At 31.3% G+C, this 21,771-nt stretch overlaps 4 protein-coding genes across 9 annotated transcripts; 2 read left to right on the top strand and 2 right to left on the bottom strand.

Moving 5' to 3' along the window:
- The first annotated feature begins 3,114 nt into the window (after positions 1–3,114).
- Positions 3,115–6,081, top strand: LOC105631647 (ubiquitin-conjugating enzyme E2-17 kDa). Of its 3 annotated transcripts, none has more exons than XM_012213857.4 (5): positions 3,115–3,270; positions 3,792–3,889; positions 4,014–4,141; positions 4,990–5,094; positions 5,752–6,081. In XM_012213857.4, exons 2-5 carry the CDS (start codon positions 3,820–3,822, stop codon positions 5,893–5,895), a joined length of 447 nt encoding a protein of 148 aa, XP_012069247.1. In that variant the 5' UTR covers positions 3,115–3,270; positions 3,792–3,819; the 3' UTR covers positions 5,896–6,081. The 3 variants fall into 3 exon arrangements, with proteins under 3 accessions (XP_012069247.1, XP_012069308.1, XP_089582576.1); XM_012213918.4 differs by having other exon boundaries at positions 3,153–3,496; XM_089726450.1 differs by having other exon boundaries at positions 3,227–3,250.
- Positions 6,082–9,368: 3,287 nt separating this feature from the next.
- LOC105631791 (Gibberellin-regulated family protein) lies at positions 9,369–10,510 on the top strand. Its single transcript, XM_037637647.2, has 4 exons — positions 9,369–9,559; positions 9,657–9,707; positions 9,818–9,887; positions 10,134–10,510. The coding sequence occupies exons 1-4, from the start codon at positions 9,515–9,517 to the stop codon at positions 10,313–10,315; spliced, it is 348 nt and encodes a 115-aa protein (XP_037493575.1). The 5' UTR covers positions 9,369–9,514; the 3' UTR covers positions 10,316–10,510.
- A 409-nt stretch (positions 10,511–10,919) lies between these two features.
- LOC105631882 (cypmaclein) lies at positions 10,920–12,423 on the bottom strand. The gene is made up of 3 exons (XM_012214127.3): positions 12,183–12,423; positions 12,009–12,039; positions 10,920–11,250 (listed from the first exon to the last, which is right to left on the bottom strand). Exons 1-3 carry the CDS (start codon positions 12,240–12,242, stop codon positions 11,069–11,071), a joined length of 273 nt encoding a protein of 90 aa, XP_012069517.1. The 5' UTR covers positions 12,243–12,423; the 3' UTR covers positions 10,920–11,068.
- A 3,001-nt stretch (positions 12,424–15,424) lies between these two features.
- Positions 15,425–18,830, bottom strand: LOC105631964 (Mitochondrial transcription termination factor family protein). Of its 4 annotated transcripts, none has more exons than XM_020678616.3 (3): positions 18,558–18,830; positions 17,037–17,112; positions 15,425–16,159 (listed from the first exon to the last, which is right to left on the bottom strand). In XM_020678616.3, the coding sequence occupies exons 2-3, from the start codon at positions 17,103–17,105 to the stop codon at positions 15,593–15,595; spliced, it is 636 nt and encodes a 211-aa protein (XP_020534275.1). In that variant the 5' UTR covers positions 17,106–17,112; positions 18,558–18,830; the 3' UTR covers positions 15,425–15,592. The 4 variants fall into 4 exon arrangements, with proteins under 4 accessions (XP_020534275.1, XP_020534304.1, XP_012069636.1 ...); XM_020678645.3 differs by having other exon boundaries at positions 17,037–17,107; XM_012214246.4 differs by having other exon boundaries at positions 17,037–17,107; positions 18,591–18,830.
- Positions 18,831–21,771: the final 2,941 nt, after the last annotated feature.

Below are 21,771 nucleotides of genomic sequence, written 5' to 3'. Positions count from 1 at the left end.
TGAAGGCTGAATTTGTGGCATGCTTTGAGGCCACTGTTCAAGGATTATGGTTGCGGAACTTTGTATCAGGTCTAAGCATTATCGACAGTATAGCTAAACCGTTGAGAATTTACTATGATAATTCCGCAACTGTCTTCTTCTCTAAGATGACAGGTACTCTAAGGGTGCAAAGCACATGGATTTAAAGTACCTATCTGTGAAAGAAGAAGTGCATAAACACAAAGTGTTAATTGAGCATATCGATACTGATCTGATGATAGCGAATCCGCTAACTAAAGGCTTACCGCCCAAAATCTTCACTGGCGATGTTGATAGGATGGGCATTATAGATAAGTCCTTGTTAGCATGATGTTTAAACTTGTATATATATATATATATATATATATATATACACATACATTTGGTTATTTTGCTCATATTATTGTGACACTTGGAATTCAATTAAAGATGTGTTTTGCTTATTTATGTGTTATCCACATTATAGTTGTCTACAATAATGGTTTGAGTGAGATAACAATAACATTTGACTGTGACAATGTATTGTTTGTTGAATAGTTTCTCCATTAAAGTCTTAAGAATTGAGGTGGTCTATGATATATGGAAGGAATCATGTCGATTAATGACTTGTGACTGCCATAATCCGATCATTTTAATTCTAATTAAGATAAACATGATAGATTCAAGAAATGCACATGGGCCAAGTGGGAGATTGTTAGATTATTTTAATAATCTGAGTGGCCCATGTGATTAAAGGGCTGGTTCTAATTAAGGTGGCCCAAGATGATGGTTATTGGGCTTAATAAATAAGGGCTAGTTAGGGTTTTAATACCCTTCCTCTGCCTTATAAAGCAAAAAGGAATCAGCAGCTTAGGATTAACACAGAAAAGAAAACAAAACAGAGAGTGTGATGGCTGCCTCAAACACATACGGTGATAGCTTGTTTGAGAGAGTGTGAAAAGAAACTCCTGTAACGGTTGATGATTCTCTGACCATTGAGAGAAAACTTACGAACAAAAGGCCAGAGGAAGAAACATAGATCTGCTGTTACGATGAGAATCAAATTGCCGCAACGAGATAATCCATAAGATAGATCTGCTGTTATAGATTAAGGTATGCTTTCGATTATTGTATATTCCTGTCAAACAAATTCTATGAACAATAGATCTAGGCTGTATTAAAGATTATTTAACATGTTCTTATTTCACGTCCTTCTTCGAATGGGAGAGAGCCTGCGTCACTGGAGGATGGGTTTAAGAGTGTAGAGAGGATTCTAAAGAGAAACGACGTGCCAAATTGTCTTCTAGGATTGCTTCTGGAGAATTCATTGTACAGGAACCTGGTTTTCTATCTGTATTGAGGAAGGGCTTGTCAAAATTGGGGGTTCCAAATGAGATTTTGGAATTTTTGTTCAAATTTGTTGATGCCGGTGAAGATTATCCAAAGATTCCAGTGGCAAAATTAGTGCCATTAGGAGCAAGGCATTCTTCATATCCTTATATGAACTTTATCTCACTTATGGTGGGATTTTTAGATTGACTTTTGGACTTAAGTCTTTTCTAATTGTTTCTTATCCTTCTATTGCTAAACATATACTGAAGGATAATTCAAAGGCTTATTCAACGGGTATTTTGGTAGAAATTCTGGAATTTGTGATGGGGAAAGGACTCATTCCAGCTGATGGAGTAATATGGCGTGTTCGGCGGCATGCTATAGTTCCAGCATCACATCAGAAGTATGTAGTAACCATGATTAGCTTGTTTGGCCAAACAACAGATAGGCTCTTCTTGAAGTTAGATGTTGCTGCATCTAATGGGGAAGACATTGATCATGCTTTGTTGGATTTCTTGATTAGTGAATTCATAAAAACTGAAGGAAGTGACCTGTTAAAGCATGAGGTTGTTCTATAGAGACCGCAAGAGCTTGGCTAAATTTCTGTGTATATATACTCAGGGAGAGATGCTATTCAACCTATAACTTCTGTGCTATTATCATTGAGTGAAGATGATGGGTATAGAAGCAATTTTATCACTAGAATTGGTGGAATCCTGAGTATAATTAGGATCGATTTGCTCATTCTATATAAGATTGTCTCTCATCTTCTTTTCTTAGTTGGATGTGCTACTAGATATTTTATAGTCTTAAGCACGAAATGGATACAGCAGATACAAGTTAAGATTGTCCAAATGTTGTCAAGTTCCGTTTTTCTTATTTTCACATGCTGCCACTTGAATCTAATGCAGTTGTTAACGCTCATTTTCAGCTTGAGGACAAGCTGTAACTCAAAGGGAGGGGTATTGTCAAGACTATTTAGGATATATTAGTTGCAAGTACAATTGAGAAGTAATTAATTAATCAAGTACTAAACTCATATTAGTGTTTAGCGTGCATATATATAGTCTTGTATTGAGATATAGATTAATCAATTAATGAATGAATAAACTATCCTTCAATTTTCTATTCTCGCTCTCTCCATTCTCTATTCTTCTATTTTCTGTCCCTTTCTCTTCTTTTCTCATTCCCCAAACAACTACTATTATGCTCTTCTCACGTGAAAAATTAAGATCTATAATCTATGATCCTAATAGGATTAAAGTTGACCGGATAACTATTATAAAAAAAATTTTAAATAATTATTAAAAAAGGAACGAATGATATTTTTTCATTTTTTGAAATCATAAATGTTACTTAAAATATTATTGAATAATTAGTAATGATAAAACTGTAAATTAGTAACAATGACATTTTCTTTCCTCTGTTCCATTTTTCTTCGAATCCAAACATAAAGTGAAAAATAAGGGAGAATAATAATTCAAACAAATTTTCATTATTTTCCTCTTTTATTTTACTTTCTCCTTTATTTTCTTTCCTCTCTTTCTCAAACATAATTTCAATTTATAATTCAGGCGAATCATAAGCTAATATCAGGGAGGCTTTTAGATTGTTTGAGCGAGAGTTAGTGGACAAATAGAGCCAAAACACAATTTTGTAAGGCAAAATTGTGCAAACGTAAGGTTTCTTCGGAAAAAAAAAATTCCGATGTGGGCCTTACACGAAGGTGTGACACATCTAGAACTTTCTGATGGAAAAAATTTAAAGACATAAAAATAAAAATAAAAGAGAAAGAAAAAGAAAAAAAAAATATTTTAGATGCGTGCATGGCATGGAAGACAACATGTATATAAGGAAGATAGAGCTTGGCCTTTGATTGACGATTTCAATCGCGATAACAGTCCTTTTATTTCTTCTTCGTGTACCAAACCCCCTATACCGGTGATCTTTAATTCTTTTTGAGATTTAAGTTATACTTTATAGAATTCCTCTTTTTCTGAATTCTTTTTGAGATTAGAAGTGGAGTAGTGCTCTGATTGATCTATTGGCGGCTGATTAGGTTTTCGTATGATTTTTGAGTTGGAATTTCAGTATATACTTCGATCATTATGGTTGATTATCAGTATATACTTCGATAATTATGGTTGATTATCTATCTTGAAAGAAGGTCTTTGTTTTGTTAAACCTTTCTATTTGCCAAGTTAGGGTTTTTGAGATTTTTCACCACAATTTTTTTTTTTTTTTTTCTTTTGAGATTTTGCGTTAGAATAAATCTTTTAGTAGTGGGCATGATTGATTTAATTTGTGGGTAGGATTTGTTTTTTCTTTTTTATAATTATTGGGTTTAAGTCATTCTCACAATTTAATTACTTTTAAAACGTGCTTGAGCTGAGTAGTCCTCCCCTTTCCACTTAATCTTTGCATATGATCTTCGTAATTTTGTGATTGATTTTCTTTTACAGTTGATATTTTGAAGTTAAGAGTTTTGGGATGGCTTCAAAGCGAATTAACAAGGAATTGAAGGACTTGCAGAAGGACGCTCCAGCATCCTGCAGTGCAGGTTTTTGTTTACTTTACCATACAATTGATATTGATTAATTAGTTATAAGAAGCTATTATTATCCCTTTTTATTTTAAATTGCTTTAGTAATATATGATTCTGAATTTACATATATTTGTTTTAGGTCCTGCGGGTGATGACATGTTCCATTGGCAAGCAACTATAATGGGTCCAACAGACAGCCCATATGCTGGAGGTGTATTCTTGATATCTATACACTTTCCTCCTGATTACCCATTCAAGCCACCCAAGGTAAAAACACAGACGCATACATATTTAATTCTTAATTTTTAGTATTCTTTCTGTTTAAGATTATGAATCTAACAGTATTGCCATTCAAATAAGTTCTGTGATTATTATGTGAACATATTGCTTTCTGTCAAAGTTTAACCTCTATTATGAAATGTTTAGTTAGACATAGACACATATATACAGTTCGGAACAAGAATTTAGAAATAGAGCTAAATTTTAAATACTGGGGCTAATATTTATGTTTTTTTAAAATATAAATAAAATTTAAGAGAGAAATATTGTATTTTGAGGAGCGGCCCCTGAACCTATGAGTAGTTCAAACCCTGCGTGTATGTTTGGTAGTTTCCCTAAGTAAGCTATTGTTCTGGAAGGATTTTTAACCAATTTATTGTCTTCTCTGGTGAAAAAGCAATATTTTGGTGCCAATAATCAATACAGCATTGGAAAGGATTTCTAATTGTAACGTATGTGCTTTTATTGGTCACTGGTTTTTCATTTAATTCAGTTTGTGATCGCTAAAAGTTTCAGTAGATCACTAATAGAAATTAAACTTTAGCATTAATGAAGTCAATGGATACTAGATGGAGTGTTTTTCTTGTCACTTTCTTTGAATGATTTTTCAAAATTTGATTGTCTTAATTAAACTTGAGAAACCAGTGACCACACGTGTAATTTATCCCACCGGTTGGAATTGGGGAGCGTTTGCTGAAAGACAATGAAAATCAATAGTTTGGTAACTGGTTTCACTAAATTTATTTGTTGGACTAAGTTGTTGTTTGTCAAATTCATTTATTTGGTCATCAATCAAATAATGACGTATTTATGATCAAATGAAATGTTTTGACTAGGTTTCTTTCAAGACAAAAGTTTATCACCCAAACATCAATAGCAATGGGAGCATATGCCTTGACATTCTCAAGGAACAATGGAGTCCTGCACTTACAGTTTCAAAGGTACATATTTTGCTTCTTTAATTACCTCATATCGTATATAATATTGCTAGTTTATTCTTTGGTTATCAGCATTATTGTTGTTGCAATTTGAGGTAGGGTGCTACCTTAACTATTAAACATTAATAAGGTGTTGCCTTAGAATATTTTTGAAGGAAATGGTGCCGAAATTTCAGTCTCTAACCTCTTAAGATACGATACAGACTCTTGATTATTGAACTGTTAGCATAATGCCACTATATTTTCGTCCACTGAATATTGCAGTTATAGGTCAGATGTTGCAATACAAGTTAGGATGCTACTGTTAGCCTCTGTTTCGGATTAAGCATGGAGCAGCTATATCAGATTTTTGTTTTGATTTTTTTTCATGCATCTCTAAAATTGTTTTTAGGTATCGAAGGACTTGGGAAAAATCTAAGCTAGTCTTTCTCAAACCATGGTTTGATAAGCTTTAGAATGCAATTTGCCATAACAGTCCAATAATCCCAAACAGATACTTAAATATTGTGATGCTTTTCTATAAATTAGAAAATTTTTAAGAATAGAGTGTCAAAACTTGAATCTCCTAACCTTTTTAATACAATTCAGACACTTGAGTAGTGAATTATTTGATCAATAGCACTATTTTGCTTAATTTTTTATGTAAATTTACTTTTGCAGGTTTTATTGTCAATATGTTCTCTGCTGACAGATCCAAACCCAGATGATCCTTTAGTGCCTGAGATTGCTCATGTCTATAAGACAGATAGAGCCAAGTATGAGACTACAGCTAGATCATGGACCCAGAAATATGCTATGGGGTAGAAGCCAATTTATTTGCTTAGATTATAGATTTTGGTGGTATAAATGGGTTTTCTTGGGTTCATGTTTACCATTTGTTAAGTAGCATATGCAAACAAAACTATATTTTTTTATTTGCAGCTTAATAATCTATTAGACATTTAGGTTTCTCAGGGTATTTATTTATTTATTTATTTATTTATTTATTTACTTTGCTTTTCTATTTAGTTGCTTTTTGGACATTTCTTTCCAAAGTTTTGTCTTATACTTTGTCTTAGGTGTATCCATTGGCACGTTGAGTTCGAAACATATTCGACTAACATGTTGCACAACGCGATTAGGGTCAATACAAACACGATACAAAAATTAAATAGGTAATGGGAACACGAAACGTGTAACTTGCCATAAGTAGGTTAATTGGGTTGTGTCGATCTGTATGCGATTCATTTAACCTGTTTAAGATATTTTTAAGTTATTTAATTTAAATCATATTTTAAAATAAATTTTATATATAAAATACATAGATTCTCCAAGATGCGTAACTCAAATAACAAAAAATTAATATAACAATAAAGTTTAAATATGATTTTAATTAGGTATTTATATTTAAATAAAAATTATCTTTTTTACATAAAAATAAACGAGTTATTGGTTTAACTCGTATGTCTAATCTATGACATGACAAATTTATATTTGTCATAAATGATCCATTCGTGTGTTAAGCGAATTGTGTTTGCGATTCATGACCATTTTAATACCTATGAATAGAAATAGCTCCTCAGTCATTTGTTTATTTGCCTTTGGTCCATAATCTCTCTCAGTTTATTTGCCTTTAGATCCTAGAGGTGCATCTTTACTAATATAGCTATTAAGCATATATTGGATTGGATTCCTTTTATCATTGAAATTCAATTCATCACAATCAATCTTTCTTTCACTTGGTGGCATTGGGTATGTCTGAAAAAATAAATGGATTTTTCTTTAAGAAAATTTATAGAGTATAATAAGAGAAATCAAAATCTTCTATTTGAGATAATCATGACAGAATAAAGGAACTGATACGCAAAACGAACTGGCAAGCAAAGCACAACAATAGATTGCCTTAGGCCTCATCAATCGAGGTACGTAGTCGCTATAGCGAAACTATTGGAAGGAAGACATATTTACAATTCCAGTTCAGTCAGTCTGCAGCTTCAGTCCCGCTCATAGATAATAGAGTTAAGTCTGATATAAGTAGGGTCGATCTCCCCTCCCTATTAGAGAAGGCTAGGTTCAAGGGTTGGTCGAGTCACTTACATACCTCTCGCTATCGCTCAAACCTTCCTCTCCCTATCGGATTAATCTTCCCGATTAAAATCGATATTTCATCACAATGGATGATAAAAGATAGTTTTTGCAATTTTACCCATACTATTTTGCTTCATTAGTAAAAAAAGCTTACTCTAAAGTCTCCAACTAATAAAACGGAGATAAAAGACAAACATAAAAATGATTCAATGGAAAAGTAGAAAACACAATAAACGAGAAACACACACCCATTAAGAGATAAACATAAAAATTTCTATTAGAACTAATATCCGATTTAATTAGTTTGAATTTATTTTACGGATTATTATCCATGCTACCCCCAGGATTTGCTTAGGGTGCAATATTTGCCCATATCGACAGATTTTAGTTAAGGAGCCAATTTTTTACTATTACATTGAAACATTATAATCTTACACATCATTGGTCGAGATACACAACTGCTGCTCAGTTTATTAGTCAAATGATTGGGCAATGCATAAATTCACTCCTGGATTTTATGTAAAAAATTTTATGGCACCGTTAATGTTTACTTTGACCTATTGAACACTTTAATATATAAATTATAGCAATTAAATAGTTTAATCCGTAAAAATTATTTTATTGAATAATTAAACTTTTAAAATTAATAAATACTTATTAGATAATTGAAAAAAATTATTGTTCTAAAGACACTAAAAATGTGAATATCTTGCACATAACTGCCAAAATCACTAAATAAATATTATTATTAATATATAAATAGATACAGTGTTAACAAAATTTATAATTTTAAAGATTAATAAATCACTCGTACAGTTTAAAATATCATGAATTTTTTTTTTCTATAAAATACATGGATATATTTATGCATTTGGTATCAAATGACCAGATAACTTGTCTTCCGCATATTAAATTTTTGCATATATGAAAAAGCAAAACAGAAAAGTATGCCAATCAGGAAGTGCCCTTCTAGAGCATTATGTGTCAATTTAGAAGGACTCTTCTTGAAATTTCCTGTCTTTGATTTCATTGCCTTTCCTTGTACATTAAACTGAATAAAATAACACAACATATGCATAATGAAATAAAGAGAGAGAGAGAGAGAGAGAGAGTCCAAAAACATAATGAATGAGAGCCAACCTAGCAATGTCAACCAACCATTAAAATCCAAGAAATAATAATCCATTACTTTATAAAATCCCTAATCATCTTTTGCTAGATAGGGATGGGTCATTACTCTTTCAAAGACTACCAACTTTTTATTATTTATGACAACAAGTGTATTGTCTGACTAATTTAAAGTATGTATTGATCCTTTTTTTTTAGTCCAAGAATGCATTTCCATGAACATCTGCAAAATTAAGAATTATCTTCAGAAATTTTATATGAACTTATGAAATTTATTCACAGATTCACGTTTTTGAGTTGAGTATGAATTTATGAAATTTATTTACAGATTCATGTTTTTGAGTTGAGTATAAATCAAAATTCATTTGGACTTTCACAATTTTAATTGTGTACTAAATGCTAAGAAATTTGATAGAATTTCCAAGTTAATTTTAAACTTAAAAGGAGTACAAGTACTAAAATTAATGAATTTTAGTTGCAAATAAGTTTTTTTTTTAAAATGAATTTTATGGTTAAACCACATGTGAAAATTCACTCATTTATAGATAAATCACTGTACCAATGAAAAATTCCCAAAGAAATAGTTAATAAAATGGAAAACTTCCATTTAACAATTTAGCACACCTTTTCAATTTACAGAACATGTTCAGTAAAATTAGTTGTTTTGGTAGATATTAATTGTTTTAGTAGCGTTTATCTATTTTAGTAGCAGTTAGGTTTTTATATAGTCTTTCATAAAACGATATTAACTTTTAAAAAGTTAGTTCAAACGTTATGTTACTTAATATTAAAAAAATAACAATTAAAACGCTAAAAGCAGTTAAAAAAAGTGTTGCAGAGCACAGCTACACAAACATGTATAAGAGATTTGACCTCAATTGATTAGGGACCATATTCTTCCTATGTCTCTTTCTCTCCTTGTCCATACACCCATGACTCAAAGCATCAAACAGCTGTATATGCTCACACAATACCAATTAAAGAACCTAATAAAGTATGAAGAAGAAACCTCCAAAAAGACACCAAATAATTTTTCTCTCTGGCACTCAACTTAAAATCTGTGATATTTACTCACAATCTTTGCATGTGAATCATTAAATATAAAAGTAAAATAAAGGGTAGCTCTTTAAAGTCTATATAAAGCCACATTTTGCTATCACTGACGTCTCAAACCAAAATCTCTTCTGCATCAACCTTATCATTTTATCATATCTACATAGCCAAGAAGATGAAGCTACCTTTGATTTTTGTTATTGCGATTCTGCTCCTTGAGGTACATTTTTGCAGCTAAAATGATTATGCAGTAACATTGTTTAAAGTAGTGTAAAATTCTAAATGCGATTTGTACTTTATTGTACTTCATTTTGCAGGCCTTCTTGGGGCATTCATTTGTTAATAATGCTCCAAATTCTCCAGCCAATGTGAGTCTCTTTTGTTTCAATTTAAGATTTTGAAATTGGGTTTATTCCCTTTTATTATTTTTAAACTTTAGTTAGGTGTGTTATTACGTTATCTTACATTCTGTTTGTAGATTGATGAAGGAATTAATGTAGCTGCAATTGACAAGAAGCATCATCATCAATATCATCATAAGAAAATTAGTAAGTTCATTCCAATTGGTTTATTTCGGTTTGTCTTTTTAAAAAAAAAAAAAAATCGATTTTTGATTTCCATTTTCTCGAAAAAGTTGAAAATTTGCTTTGATTTGGTTCAGTTTTTCTTTTATAAAAAGTCGATGTATTCAGTTTAAGTGGAGTAGACGGAATGCTCAGATTCCATTTATCACAAAGTATAAAATGTTTGTATATCATCTAAGAATTTTCATTTCTTTGGTGATTGTGGCTCAGATTGCGGCTATGCGTGCTCGAGGAGATGCAGAGAGTCATCGAGAAAGAATGTGTGTCACAGAGCATGCTCAACTTGTTGTGCGAGGTGCCATTGTGTTCCTCCAGGTACCTATGGGAACAAGCAAGCATGTCCATGTTATGCAAGCCTCAGAACCCATGGAAATAAGCCTAAGTGCCCTTGAAAGTTCATATATTATGTCTTTTAATTTATCTATTTTAATGTGCTAATTACTTGTAAGAGAATAAGATCAAAGCAAAGCATAAAGCCCTATGTATATGTACTTCTTTTTAGTTTGTTCCTTTCTTTATATTAAAGTACTGTATTCAATTTGGAACTGATTTTGGATATAAAATTTACGGCATAGTTAATAATTTAATATATGCAATTAATAAATATTGAAAATAGGATTGTTCAAATTGAGTTGCGTTCGGCTTGATTTCAAATAACGCTTTGTTTTATTTTTTAAACACATGCTGAAGAATGAATTCCTATAGCATACAAAATCTGCCAGCCTTTTTTCAGCAGCACTAATTGAAAGCATATGCTACTAAATAGTCTCACCTTTACCATAAAATTAGATATCATCAATTTGATTACCGCACTTGATATTAATTTGTTATGTGAATCATTTTGCTTAACTCTGTTATATATGCATAGATTTGATGTTTACGTATGTGTGTGCGCGTGCGCGTGCGCGTACATATATTCGGTCTTTAGTAACCCAGTAAGAATTTATTAGATATTTTTTGAGTACATAAATTTGAATTTTATCAAAATTTCTTGAATTGTTGAATAGAAACATAAATGATCTCTTTAATTATAAGATTTTCAATTGGTACTTCACTATCATGTAAATAAAACTCAAACCATACATACAACTATAATGCTTCTAGTAGTTTTATGGGTCTTATTAAATTATTTAGTATAGGTAAAATTAAGGGCATTTATGCCTGCCTCCATGGGTGGTCATGTTGGCATAACAAGGGCAGACATCTTCGTTGCCGGCAGTTCCGGGCGGGACACAATTGCACCTCTCGCAGCATGTATTGCATGCCCTGATGCACATCTTGTGCCTTGATGCCTTGCTGCACCTATAATTACACTTGGATCCGCAATCTGAATTCAACATCATATTTATTTAATTAGTTAATTATTGTAATTCTGCTTTTTTTTTGGAAGATCATTGTAATCATGTTTACTTGCTCAATTGATTGCCAAAAATTAATTAATTAACATGTTAGTAAATTAAAAATTTCGATGTCAGTTCAGTTCATAAAAAAATATTGGCCTAAAAGTTTAGATTTTATATCGAATTGATTGACAGGGCTAAACCAACAATCTCGAATTATTTTTATTTTTAAAAAAGAGAGAAATTAGAGAAAATAAATAAAAGGATCCAACTAAAGTCAGGAAGACAACCAGAGGATTATTGTCAAGCTTGGAATTTGCTAAAGCAAGATCAAAATACAGATAAAAATCAATTCTAATCCCAATTTAAATTTCAAAAGGTCTTGAACCGCCCAACTCGAATAAAGAGTTGATAAAATATATTTTTTACATAATACTTGGTTTAGCATTTTGTAGTATCATTTTAAGAATTTGTACTCTACTTATTGATTTTACTAATTTCATATCATGATTCAAAAGATAAAAATCGACTTTTCATTGAACCCTAAAATTTTTTTATAGAACTCCTTCCCTTCTTCCAATTATTCAATCAATTACTTGTTTGAAACGTTAGACATGCTGTTAATCTATCTCACGTGTGTATTCACACAAATACTGATCAACATAATAGTCCCCAAAATAATTAAACAATATTAGAAATAAAAAGTATTATTTTAATAATCCACTTTGATGGATAAAGTTAATACCTATTTTTTCATCTTCTGCATTGATCTTGAGCTGAAAATTATCAACAAAACAAAAAAATTTTTGATTACTAACTACAAAAAGATATAGAAATCAAGAACCAGAACAAAATTAATTAAAATCTAGAAATCAGTGAAAAGGGAGAATGTGTATATATAACCCTTAAAAACACTTACCTCGTGAATTAAGATGACACAGAGTATTGCCAAGACAAATGTTGTTTTGATGTTGGCCATTTCAGGATTTCTTAGCTCAAAAATTAGAGAAGGAGAGGATTTGGTAATGTAAGAGCCTCAAAGGGTATGCCTTATAAAGGGTGCTCATCAAGTATGAAGTTGTCTTCTACATGCCTATGTATCATAAGTAACTGTGTTTTATCTAACAAACTTCCCTATTTGTTTTGTTTCTCTTTCAAAACTTTAGCCCTTAGTGGTGTGTGTGTGTATATATATATATATATATATATATATTGAATTATCTGTGCATTTTTTACAATATAGTTTACTTTTTCTTCTTTTTTTTTTTATCAGCAAAGAAAATTTTTATTTAAAAATTAAATAGAAATAAAAAAATTATTTTCAGGAAAAATAATTCAACTAGCTAGTTTACTACACCCACTCCATTAGGCTTTTTCCAATAAACCCTATCCGATCTTGAAAAGTTAAGTAAAATACATACAATAAATAACACAACATACAAAAGTAAATAGCAGCAGCAGTCTGATATGAAACGGTTTGTTTTTTTTTAGGTTTCCTTTACTATTTTTAGGTACGAGACTAATTTGATTTATGTCAATGTCTACCTCTCACATAAGTGTTTTTCATAGATCAAGCCCTCTATCTTATAAAGAGATGTGAACTTAAATGTAACTTACCCATTAGAGCAACTCTTTAAGGATTAATATGAAATGATTTATTAATGATAAGTCAAATATATCAATTAGCTTTAATTTACGGGTGGAACCAATGCTTTTGAAAATTCTACAATTATCCTTAAATTTTGTATATTTTTTCAATCTGGAAACAGCCTTCTAAAACTTTTTATGCAGACTTTGGCCTTTAAATTTAGTATTTTAGCTTCACCTCTTTCACAGTTTTTAGATTACAATTTAAATCTACTTAAAGAATATCATTTTTTTTTAAAATTTAACTTTATCGTGGCATATATAGTGTTTCTCATCTCATGAAAATTGATGTCAATGGAAATGAGTCCTATATATGGGTTTCATAACAGCTTTTAATGCCCACAGAAAGCTTCTTTTCTTTCTGACTTTAATAAAGGATATGTACGGACTAATGGTTATGGTTATGACTATAATTATTATTACTTAGGATATTGCTTAATAGTGTATATTCGTCATGCAAGGGTAATAAAGGCTCCCTCAAACAGAAGTGCATCCCTAAAAATGGGCTAAATTATTAAAAATACCCCAAACTTCATTGATAGTTTAATTATACCGTAAATTTAATTTTTTTTTTCTTAGTACCCTGAACTTTAATTTTAGTTATAATAACACTTTAATTTTAAATTGTACTCCATTTACTAAATAAAATATTATTTTTGTGGGACTCAGTTTAACCTTTTCCCCTAAATTAGGCTCCTTCTCAACCATAGCTTATAAATAAATAAATATAAATATTAAAATAAAAAATAATCTATTCATCTTAAAAATAAAATACTTTTATTTATTTATCTAATATTGACAACAAGTAATTATTCCCTAAAAATAAAATGACGCCATAATGAATAAAATCTATTTTTATAAGAGATTTAATCTGAGTATAAACAAAATTCCACGCTTAAAAAATAGCAAAACAAAAACCTAAACTAATAGTTTATGCTTATAACGAACTAAAATTTATTATGTTACTTGGCTTTTTATGAATTTAAATTCCTAAACAATATTAGTTAGGGCATTTTTAAAAAGTGAATTTTTAGTTAACCTGATTATAAGGGAGAGTGTAGATCTAACGAAAATAATATTTTTATTCATGAAATTGGATACAATTTGAAATTAAGTGCTATTATAACTAAATTGAAGTTCAGTATGCTAGGAAAAAGAAAGTTAGATTTAGGATATAATTAAAACTACTCGCAAAGTTTGAGGTATGTTTAATGATTTAACTCTAAAAGTGAGTAGCTAAACAACATTTCAAAGTAAAAGCCTGTGAATAGGAAAAAGAAAGTTAGATTTAGGATATAATTAAAACTACTCGCAAAGTTTGAGGTATGTTTAATGATTTAACTCTAAAAGTGAGTAGCTAAACAACATTTCAAAGTAAAAGCCTGTGAATTGTGATTTCTGTTAAACGATCTCAACGTTAATTCCAAGAATCAAACCCTTATTACCAATGAGAAAAAAAAAAAATTTTCTGCTGACCCTTTCTGTTAAACTTTTTCCTTTCTTTTTCAAAATTTATTTAGACCAATGAAAGGATTTTTATTGAAACAAGAGTATTTTTAACCATATATTAGAAAAAAAGAATAAAATCAAAATATTTTTTTAAAAATTCTTAATTTTATTTATTCGGCTTATAAATGGAGCCATTAATTCGGTTTCGGTAAGTATTTTGTTAGTAATTACATAATGATTGGAATTTGAAGGCTACCCGCACATTTAGTTAACCATGCTTTTCATGTTTTATGAAAATAACATTACGTGTGCTTCAATCCACTAATTACCCGCACATTCAAATCAACATGCATGCTTTTAAGAACCCTCACTTTTTGTTTTTTGCTGGCAACTACTACTGTATATAAATGAATCAAATTGCAGAGAGTAACTACTAACATCTTTTGTTTCCTTTCCCCTCTCTTTTTTAGTATTACAAGGGAAAGACGACTTACTTACATTCATTAAAACAGGGTCTTTAAATCTAAAGATAGCATGACTGAAAAGAAATTAATTTTAAAAATTAGAGAGGCCAAAACGCTTTTATAAAGAAAATTTTTTAAAATTTTGAACTTAAATGGCACAACAGCTCCCATGCGCCCTCCTTTGTCCACTATTATATACACATCCAACAAATCTAATAATGAAAATTAACATAAATAAGGGTATCAATATTTTTTCACCAGGGAAAAAAGATAGGAGGTATGCTTAAATTCATCATTTCATCAGCATATCTATGATTAAATTCTTGAGACTAGACAACATAGTAGATAATGGTATTTTTGTAACTGAACCGAAAAGATTAACTTAGTACAGTGAGCAAAAACCAATCCGTGGTAATAATATTACTGCTAGATTCAAAACAGAAAAAATTACCTTAGAATGAGTTAGAGGTCATTCAAGCACTAGGTTTACGGTTTCAATCTGACAAATATAATTAAAAAGGGCATCCTAATGCAGTAAGCATCCCCTGACTGATTCTGTATTCTGTGACTCGAACTCATGATCTCCAGGTCACAAGTGGGCTTTGACAAACATAATTAATGACATTAATACTGAAAATAATCATGTGTTAATTTTAAATGAAGATGTGCATATTCAAACATATATACACAGTATATGCAGAAAAGATGTAGGAGGAAACGATATTGCATTAGTCTCCCTTCAGTATATGAAAAAATTATTGACATTCTGCTAAAACCGAACCCAACACCGTGTGCATTGCGCCATACAATCTCCCTTGCAATCAATGTTGTAACCTAAAACTTTTGGATTTCGAAGCATAAGATTTCGTAATGATTTTCCTTTTATCCCCCAATCCTTCTCAAGTATCTTCACATTATTCCTCAATTCGTGTTCAAGGCTACAACCGAGAACTTCAGGAAATTTTTTGACCAATTTGTAGAGATCATCATCAGAAAGACCAAGACTTCTCAGATAATCTAATATTTCACTTACAATTTCAAATTTTGGGACTTCTTTTTTTCTTTCTTCTCCCCAGTAAGGCGAATGCACGTGACCAAATGCTTTTCCAAGCATCTTGTCTTTCTCCTCAACACTGAACTCGAATGCAGATAGGGCTTCTCTGCATGCTTCCCATGTCTTCTTCTCTTCATCACTCAAAGTTAAATTGTCAATTTGTGCAGTAGAACGTAATATCCACTTCTTAGGAGAAAAATGAGAGGTATAGGTGATTACACTTGATGAAAAAGCACCAGAATATTTCACATTCGAATGAGCAACACTAGGGGCAAGATTGGGCTGCAATGAGAAGTTAAAATTTCAAAATTATTGGACTCAATAATTTATTGGAACTTTGATAGCCCTTCCACCGAAACAGGCGGATAAGGTGAATTTTAATGCTTCCAATGCTCAAGGACAGTAAAAGCTAATAAAAATTCAACAACTTGACCAAGACAACTTGTCATGCAGTGCAAGCAATTTGGAAAGACACAAAGGCAGATGTGGGAAAACTGCAAAATGCACTCGGTGTGACAGAAGCACAGCATCTTATTTAATATCACCGATCTTTGTTTCTTTGACTTACCACTTGAAATGTTAATCTCTTTACATGCAATGTTAAAGTTTATTAGAATCTTAATCTCTTTGCAAGTTTATACCGGCACAATGGCAAGGTTATTCCTTAGGGACCAATCAGTCATAGGTTTGAGTTGTGGACATAACCTCGCTGCAAAAATATCGGTACAACACATACAATAGACAACCCTCACAAAGCAATGAGCCTCATGCACTAGGGATGCCCTTTAGCATCAAAAGTTTACACTTTAGCTTACATTCTAGGAACAATTAGCAAGACAAAAAAGCATCAAGAAATGACCCAAATAACATAAGCAAGTACATTAATTAGATTTCCTTAAGAAACTAATCCATCACATTACAAGAACATCATTTCAAAGCCTGAACCCCATTTAGGGAATGAATTTGGTGAATATCCCTCCCTGGAAATAATTAAATGAGCCTAATTCATACCATGCAATGAGTTTCCGGTAACAAAATGATCCATATTTTGAATTTGTCATTTTTTTTCCCTGTAATGCTTTCATTCTAAACTCTAGCAAGGATTCTATGTCCTTGCTTCCAGTAATGCTTTAGGAATGAGATATATAACAGTACTTACAGTTAAAAAGCTCAAACATGTCTTGGAATCAAATGTTAACAGAGGAGAAGTCAGTGGTCTTCCTAGCATCCCTGTACTGCAGCCAGAAGTTAGTAAAGGAAAAAATTAAAAAAATAAAAAATAAAAAAGAAGCTTAGGATATAAAAGATGGAAAAGGAAATAGCTGAAATAAGCTTCACAATTTTATTAAATAAAAAGGAAAAATAACGATAGAGAAGATTTTCATGATTCATATTATTTTATAAGAATTATTTACAGGCTGATAATAAATACCATGTTAAGCCTATTACACTCACTTAGAATCTAACTTTTATAAATTAGATAAAATCTAACATATTTACATCAACTTAGCAAAATATTACAGCAATTAATTGGGACCAACTACATTGGCAATTAAAAATACAGGCAAGTTCCTGATTCTGTGCTGATCTTCCTAGCGTCCTGTGTTCCTATTAACTCCGAAAAAAGTTATAATTGCCAAATTTTTAGGATCTACATGAATGCTTTCCCTCCACATGCCCTTCTGGGGTTATATTTTCCGCAGTATGTTTAAATTAATATTGAATGAATGCTCTGTTTTCTTCCTCATCCCCACACAAGAATTATCTCCAAATGCTAGAATGTATATTTAGTTTTATACAGGTACACCAAATCTACAACAGCTCCTCTGCTTTACTACGGGTTGAGATAAAGTATGCCTGAGATTAAACATTTTATACTTATCACAGGTGGAATAAGATTCAATACAGGACTATTGCACATATACACTGTAGCTAGTCAACACCTTCTGAGTATTAGTGAAGACCCCATCAGAGACCACTGTTCAAATGAGTTGGGGACATTGATATATGGTTTTAGGAGAAGTAATGAAGGGTAGGAAAGGAAGATAATCAATTTCTTTATCGCACCAATAGAAATGAAGACAAATAGATACAATCTCCTAAATCTGGGATTCCTTTTGGATTTGGAATAAAAATTAAGACCTTGCAGTGATCTTCCATGATGCATTTACAATCATTTTTTCTTCCAAAGTGTCCAGATTGTCACAAATGCATTTTGCAAAACTTCAGATTGCCTTTGATTAAGAAATTTGAAATTTTAGTTCAAAATCGTATAAAAATCAAAATATACACTTGCAAAATAGGACGAAAATTTTATCCAATCAAATTTTTGATAGTTTAGAAGAAATTACAGCTGCTGTATAATATATTTCAAACTTATCCCCAAATAAAATCTAAATTTACAAATCTAAAATATGTGTTAGATAATCTAAACGACCAAAGAAAACTTACAAACTTCATATAAGTAGTTCACGAAAGAAATTTTAGTACTATCAAGAAAACGCCCATTACAAAATTATGCATAAATATTTTGCATTTAATTCAAAACAACCATCTCTATTTCCAGGACCAAGTTCAAATCTTGCGCAAATATTGATGATTTGATTGTTTTCTACAGAGAATCCCTTATGTTTGTATAAATTCGTCCGTATTTATACAAATTAAAATGTAGAAGCCATACCTGAGTAAAAGAGAGTAAATTCAGTGACCTCACCTTGAGAGAGGGAGAGAGTGAACACAGATAGCACAGAGTTGAACACAGAGAGCACAGAGATAGCAGGAAAAGAATCTGTCCCTACGTTGTATCGAATAGCTAACTTAACTAACTATCCTCCTTTGAGCGCTCTCTTCCTTTCTTTCTGGGTCTTTTTGTCGCGTGGACCGGTAATATTTGAGTGTAGGGATTTCCATGCCCTTCAGTCTTTGAGGATTAACTTGGTCTTTTTTAGGACCTGTGTTGTTCTACATTGATTATGTTGGTTACATGCTCAACACCTGCGTTGACGTGTCATATATTGGCACGCTCTTTTAATTTTTTTCTATCTGTATAATATTAAAATATAAATATTCTTTTCATTAAAATAAATATAATTAATTAATTTATATTATTGCGATGCAAATTACTAGCAACGTTAATTCAAATGAACATAAAGAAAAAATAATATTAAAAAAGAATATTTTTTTCCTTTTATCTCTCTCTAAAAAAATATTTTAAATTATAATAAAAATATAATCAAATATTAAAAATAAATTTTAAAAAATAAAACTTAAAATTTTAAAATGTTTAATTATCTATATATCCCTTTCGAAAAAAAATTATTCATATGTATTTAGTTAAAAAATAATTTTAATACGTTATATGCAATCAACTAATAAAATCTAATTTTCTAATTAGTTATGACTAATGTTATTTTAAGATATTCAAATTTCGTTAAGAGCGCTGTTTTCCATTTTTCGGGAGAGACAGATAAGATATCCCAACACAACGGATACCACTAGGAACGGTAAAAACAAATTCTAAGGAATAAATAGACTAGTCTTTTATTAACGTGTTTTGCACGTTAATTATACTCATTATTCATATTCGTTTTTTATTTTTTAATATTAAATACTGATTATTTCATATGAGATTAATGTGAATATGACAGTTAATTAATAAAATAGCAGTATGCATATGCACATACACTTCAGTTCAATTTATATCGTCATTTATCTAAAATTTATTATAACTTTTTCAATATCAACATATATACATTTTAAATTAAACCTTTTGAAGTACATACACTTAGGCGTGACTATGGTTCAAATTATGAAAAAGGTAGAACCGGAATTGAACTGCTTTTTAGGCGATTTCTAAGATAGTTTTAGAATAGTTGGTTTTGGTTTAAAACTGAAATTAGATAATTTATTTCAAATTTTACAAATTTTATTTTGATTTGTAGCTTTTTTTTTTTTTTTTGGAAATGAATATCTGAGCTCTTACCTCATATTATTAGAATCAAAAGCTATTACGTCATCCAAAAAAGGAGAGCATTACCTTCCACTAGAAATTAGCCATAGACACCAATGCCCTTATAATGGCATGAGCAACCTGATTCACAGATTTCTTAACAAAAGCAAAAAAATTTGTCTTTAACTTAGCCAAAAAGAGTTTTACAATTCAAAATCACTAAACCAAAATAAGATAAATCCAAAGTATCAGACTATAATGCATTGATTAACACTTGACAATCTGATTTTATAATTACCGAAGAGAAGCCATTAACCTTCAACCAGCTTAAAGCTTCACGAAAACACATAACCTCTCCTAACTTCGGATCATTTATTGCTGGCCTTGTAAATGAGCAGCCTGCCATACACCTTGCTAAATAATCCCGCAATATAATACCAATGCTAAATACATTATGTTCACCGTCTAATGGAATATCAACATTACACTTATATTTGCCAACAAGTGGAGGAAACCATTTGACCAAAGATGTCAATTCAGTTTGTGCATGTGTACCTGTGGACAAAATATTCGTTGCTGCCATTCTGTCAATTACTGTCGAGCATAGCCAAGGATGAATATGGGGAGAATATATGTTTATTGTGCCGAACCACTTGGTTCCTATGCCACCATAAGCTCCATAAAAGCATAAAGGCTTCGTTCAGGCCTACTGCGTTAGAGGGACGAACAACAGCAAGCCATTCTTGCAACGTGTGAAATGGGCGCCACCCAACCCGAGATAAAAGCTATGTTTGTTTAGTAAAAGCACATAGAAATATAACATGAATTGCAGTTTCTTCTTCAACGCCACAAACAGGACACATTAAAGCAACATCAATATTCTTTCGCAAATTCGCATAACAAGGCAAAACATCAAGAAAAGATCTTCACACATGATGTTGTACCTTTTTTTGGCACCTTTGCTCTCCAAATTGTAGACCAGAAATCCCCATTAGCCATAGTAGTTGGTGCAACTAAATCCATTGCCACCCTATAGCCGCTAGAAAGCTTATACTGCCCATGGTCTTCAAAAGCTCAAAGCCATGAATCTCTTCGAGCAGCTGCTGTTAATGGAATTTTTAGAATGAGTTTGGCATCTCGTGCTGAGAAGAGATTTTTAATGAAAGGTTCATTCCATTGCAATTGATTAGGACTCATCAACATCGAAACAGTCATACCTTCCATAAAAAGCAGGCATGGTGTCTGAATTCGTGGCTGGGCCATGTCCGGCAACCATGGCTTAGTCCAAAATGAAATCTAATGACCAGTTCCCACTTGCATAGGATAACCACGGCTGAGAATAAATTTCGACGTCCAAATACTCTTCCATAAAAAGATGGGTTATTCCCAAGCTCCGATTCAAGGAATTCACGAGATGGAAGTAATGATCCTTTAAAACTTTTTGCACTAAAGAGTGCGGGTTTTGAAGCATCCATCATCCCTGCTTCTCCAAGAGAGCCAGATTAAATTCAAGAAGCTTATGAAATGACAAGTCTCCATGCTCTTTTGATAAACACAACTCATTCCAACTCCTCCATTCCATACTAGCTCCATCATTGTCACATCCACATTTTCTAAACATGCCATCAGCATGCATTAAATCATTTTAGAGTCTCATCATGCATTAATATGAATTAATTATGATTCTGGTGAATTATAGTGCCATAAGGGCATTTTAATAATTTGCCATGTATAGAGGCTATGTTTTGATATATTGTGCAATTTATGATAGACAGTCAGAATTTATATTATGCTTGTGTGTAGTGTCAAATTTGAGCATTGGATTGAAATAGATCAAATTAAATCTACACCATTTTATAATAAAGATAAAATTGGTGTGTGCATCTATGTATTCTTTACCCAATAGTTTAAGATCAAGGATTTATGTGTTAACTACCATGCAAAG

The sequence above is a fragment of the Jatropha curcas genome, chromosome 9 (assembly GCF_041381405.1).
Source record: "Jatropha curcas cultivar XTBG-Jc1 chromosome 9, XTBG_Jcur_1.0, whole genome shotgun sequence".
NCBI lineage: Eukaryota > Viridiplantae > Streptophyta > Magnoliopsida > Malpighiales > Euphorbiaceae > Jatropha > Jatropha curcas.
This window is presented reverse-complemented; position numbering and strand designations above follow the sequence as displayed.

Coding starts and splice junctions, on each gene's coding strand:
- LOC105631964 (XM_020678616.3), bottom strand. CDS start 17,105: ATGCTAGGAAGACCACTGACTTCTCCTCTGTTAACATTTGATTCCAAG. Junction 16,160..17,036: donor CATGTTTGAGCTTTTTAACT/GTAAGTACTGTT, acceptor TTCTCATTGCAG/CCCAATCTTGCCCCTAGTGT.
- LOC105631647 (XM_012213857.4), top strand. CDS start 3,820: ATGGCTTCAAAGCGAATTAACAAGGAATTGAAGGACTTGCAGAAGGAC. Junction 3,890..4,013: donor TCCAGCATCCTGCAGTGCAG/GTTTTTGTTTAC, acceptor TATTTGTTTTAG/GTCCTGCGGGTGATGACATG. Junction 4,142..4,989: donor ACCCATTCAAGCCACCCAAG/GTAAAAACACAG, acceptor TGTTTTGACTAG/GTTTCTTTCAAGACAAAAGT.
- LOC105631882 (XM_012214127.3), bottom strand. CDS start 12,242: ATGGCCAACATCAAAACAACATTTGTCTTGGCAATACTCTGTGTCATC. Junction 12,040..12,182: donor GTGTCATCTTAATTCACGAG/GTAAGTGTTTTT, acceptor GATAATTTTCAG/CTCAAGATCAATGCAGAAGA. Junction 11,251..12,008: donor TGCAGAAGATGAAAAAATAG/GTATTAACTTTA, acceptor TGTTGAATTCAG/ATTGCGGATCCAAGTGTAAT.
- LOC105631791 (XM_037637647.2), top strand. CDS start 9,515: ATGAAGCTACCTTTGATTTTTGTTATTGCGATTCTGCTCCTTGAG. Junction 9,708..9,817: donor CTCCAAATTCTCCAGCCAAT/GTGAGTCTCTTT, acceptor TTCTGTTTGTAG/ATTGATGAAGGAATTAATGT. Junction 9,888..10,133: donor ATATCATCATAAGAAAATTA/GTAAGTTCATTC, acceptor ATTGTGGCTCAG/ATTGCGGCTATGCGTGCTCG.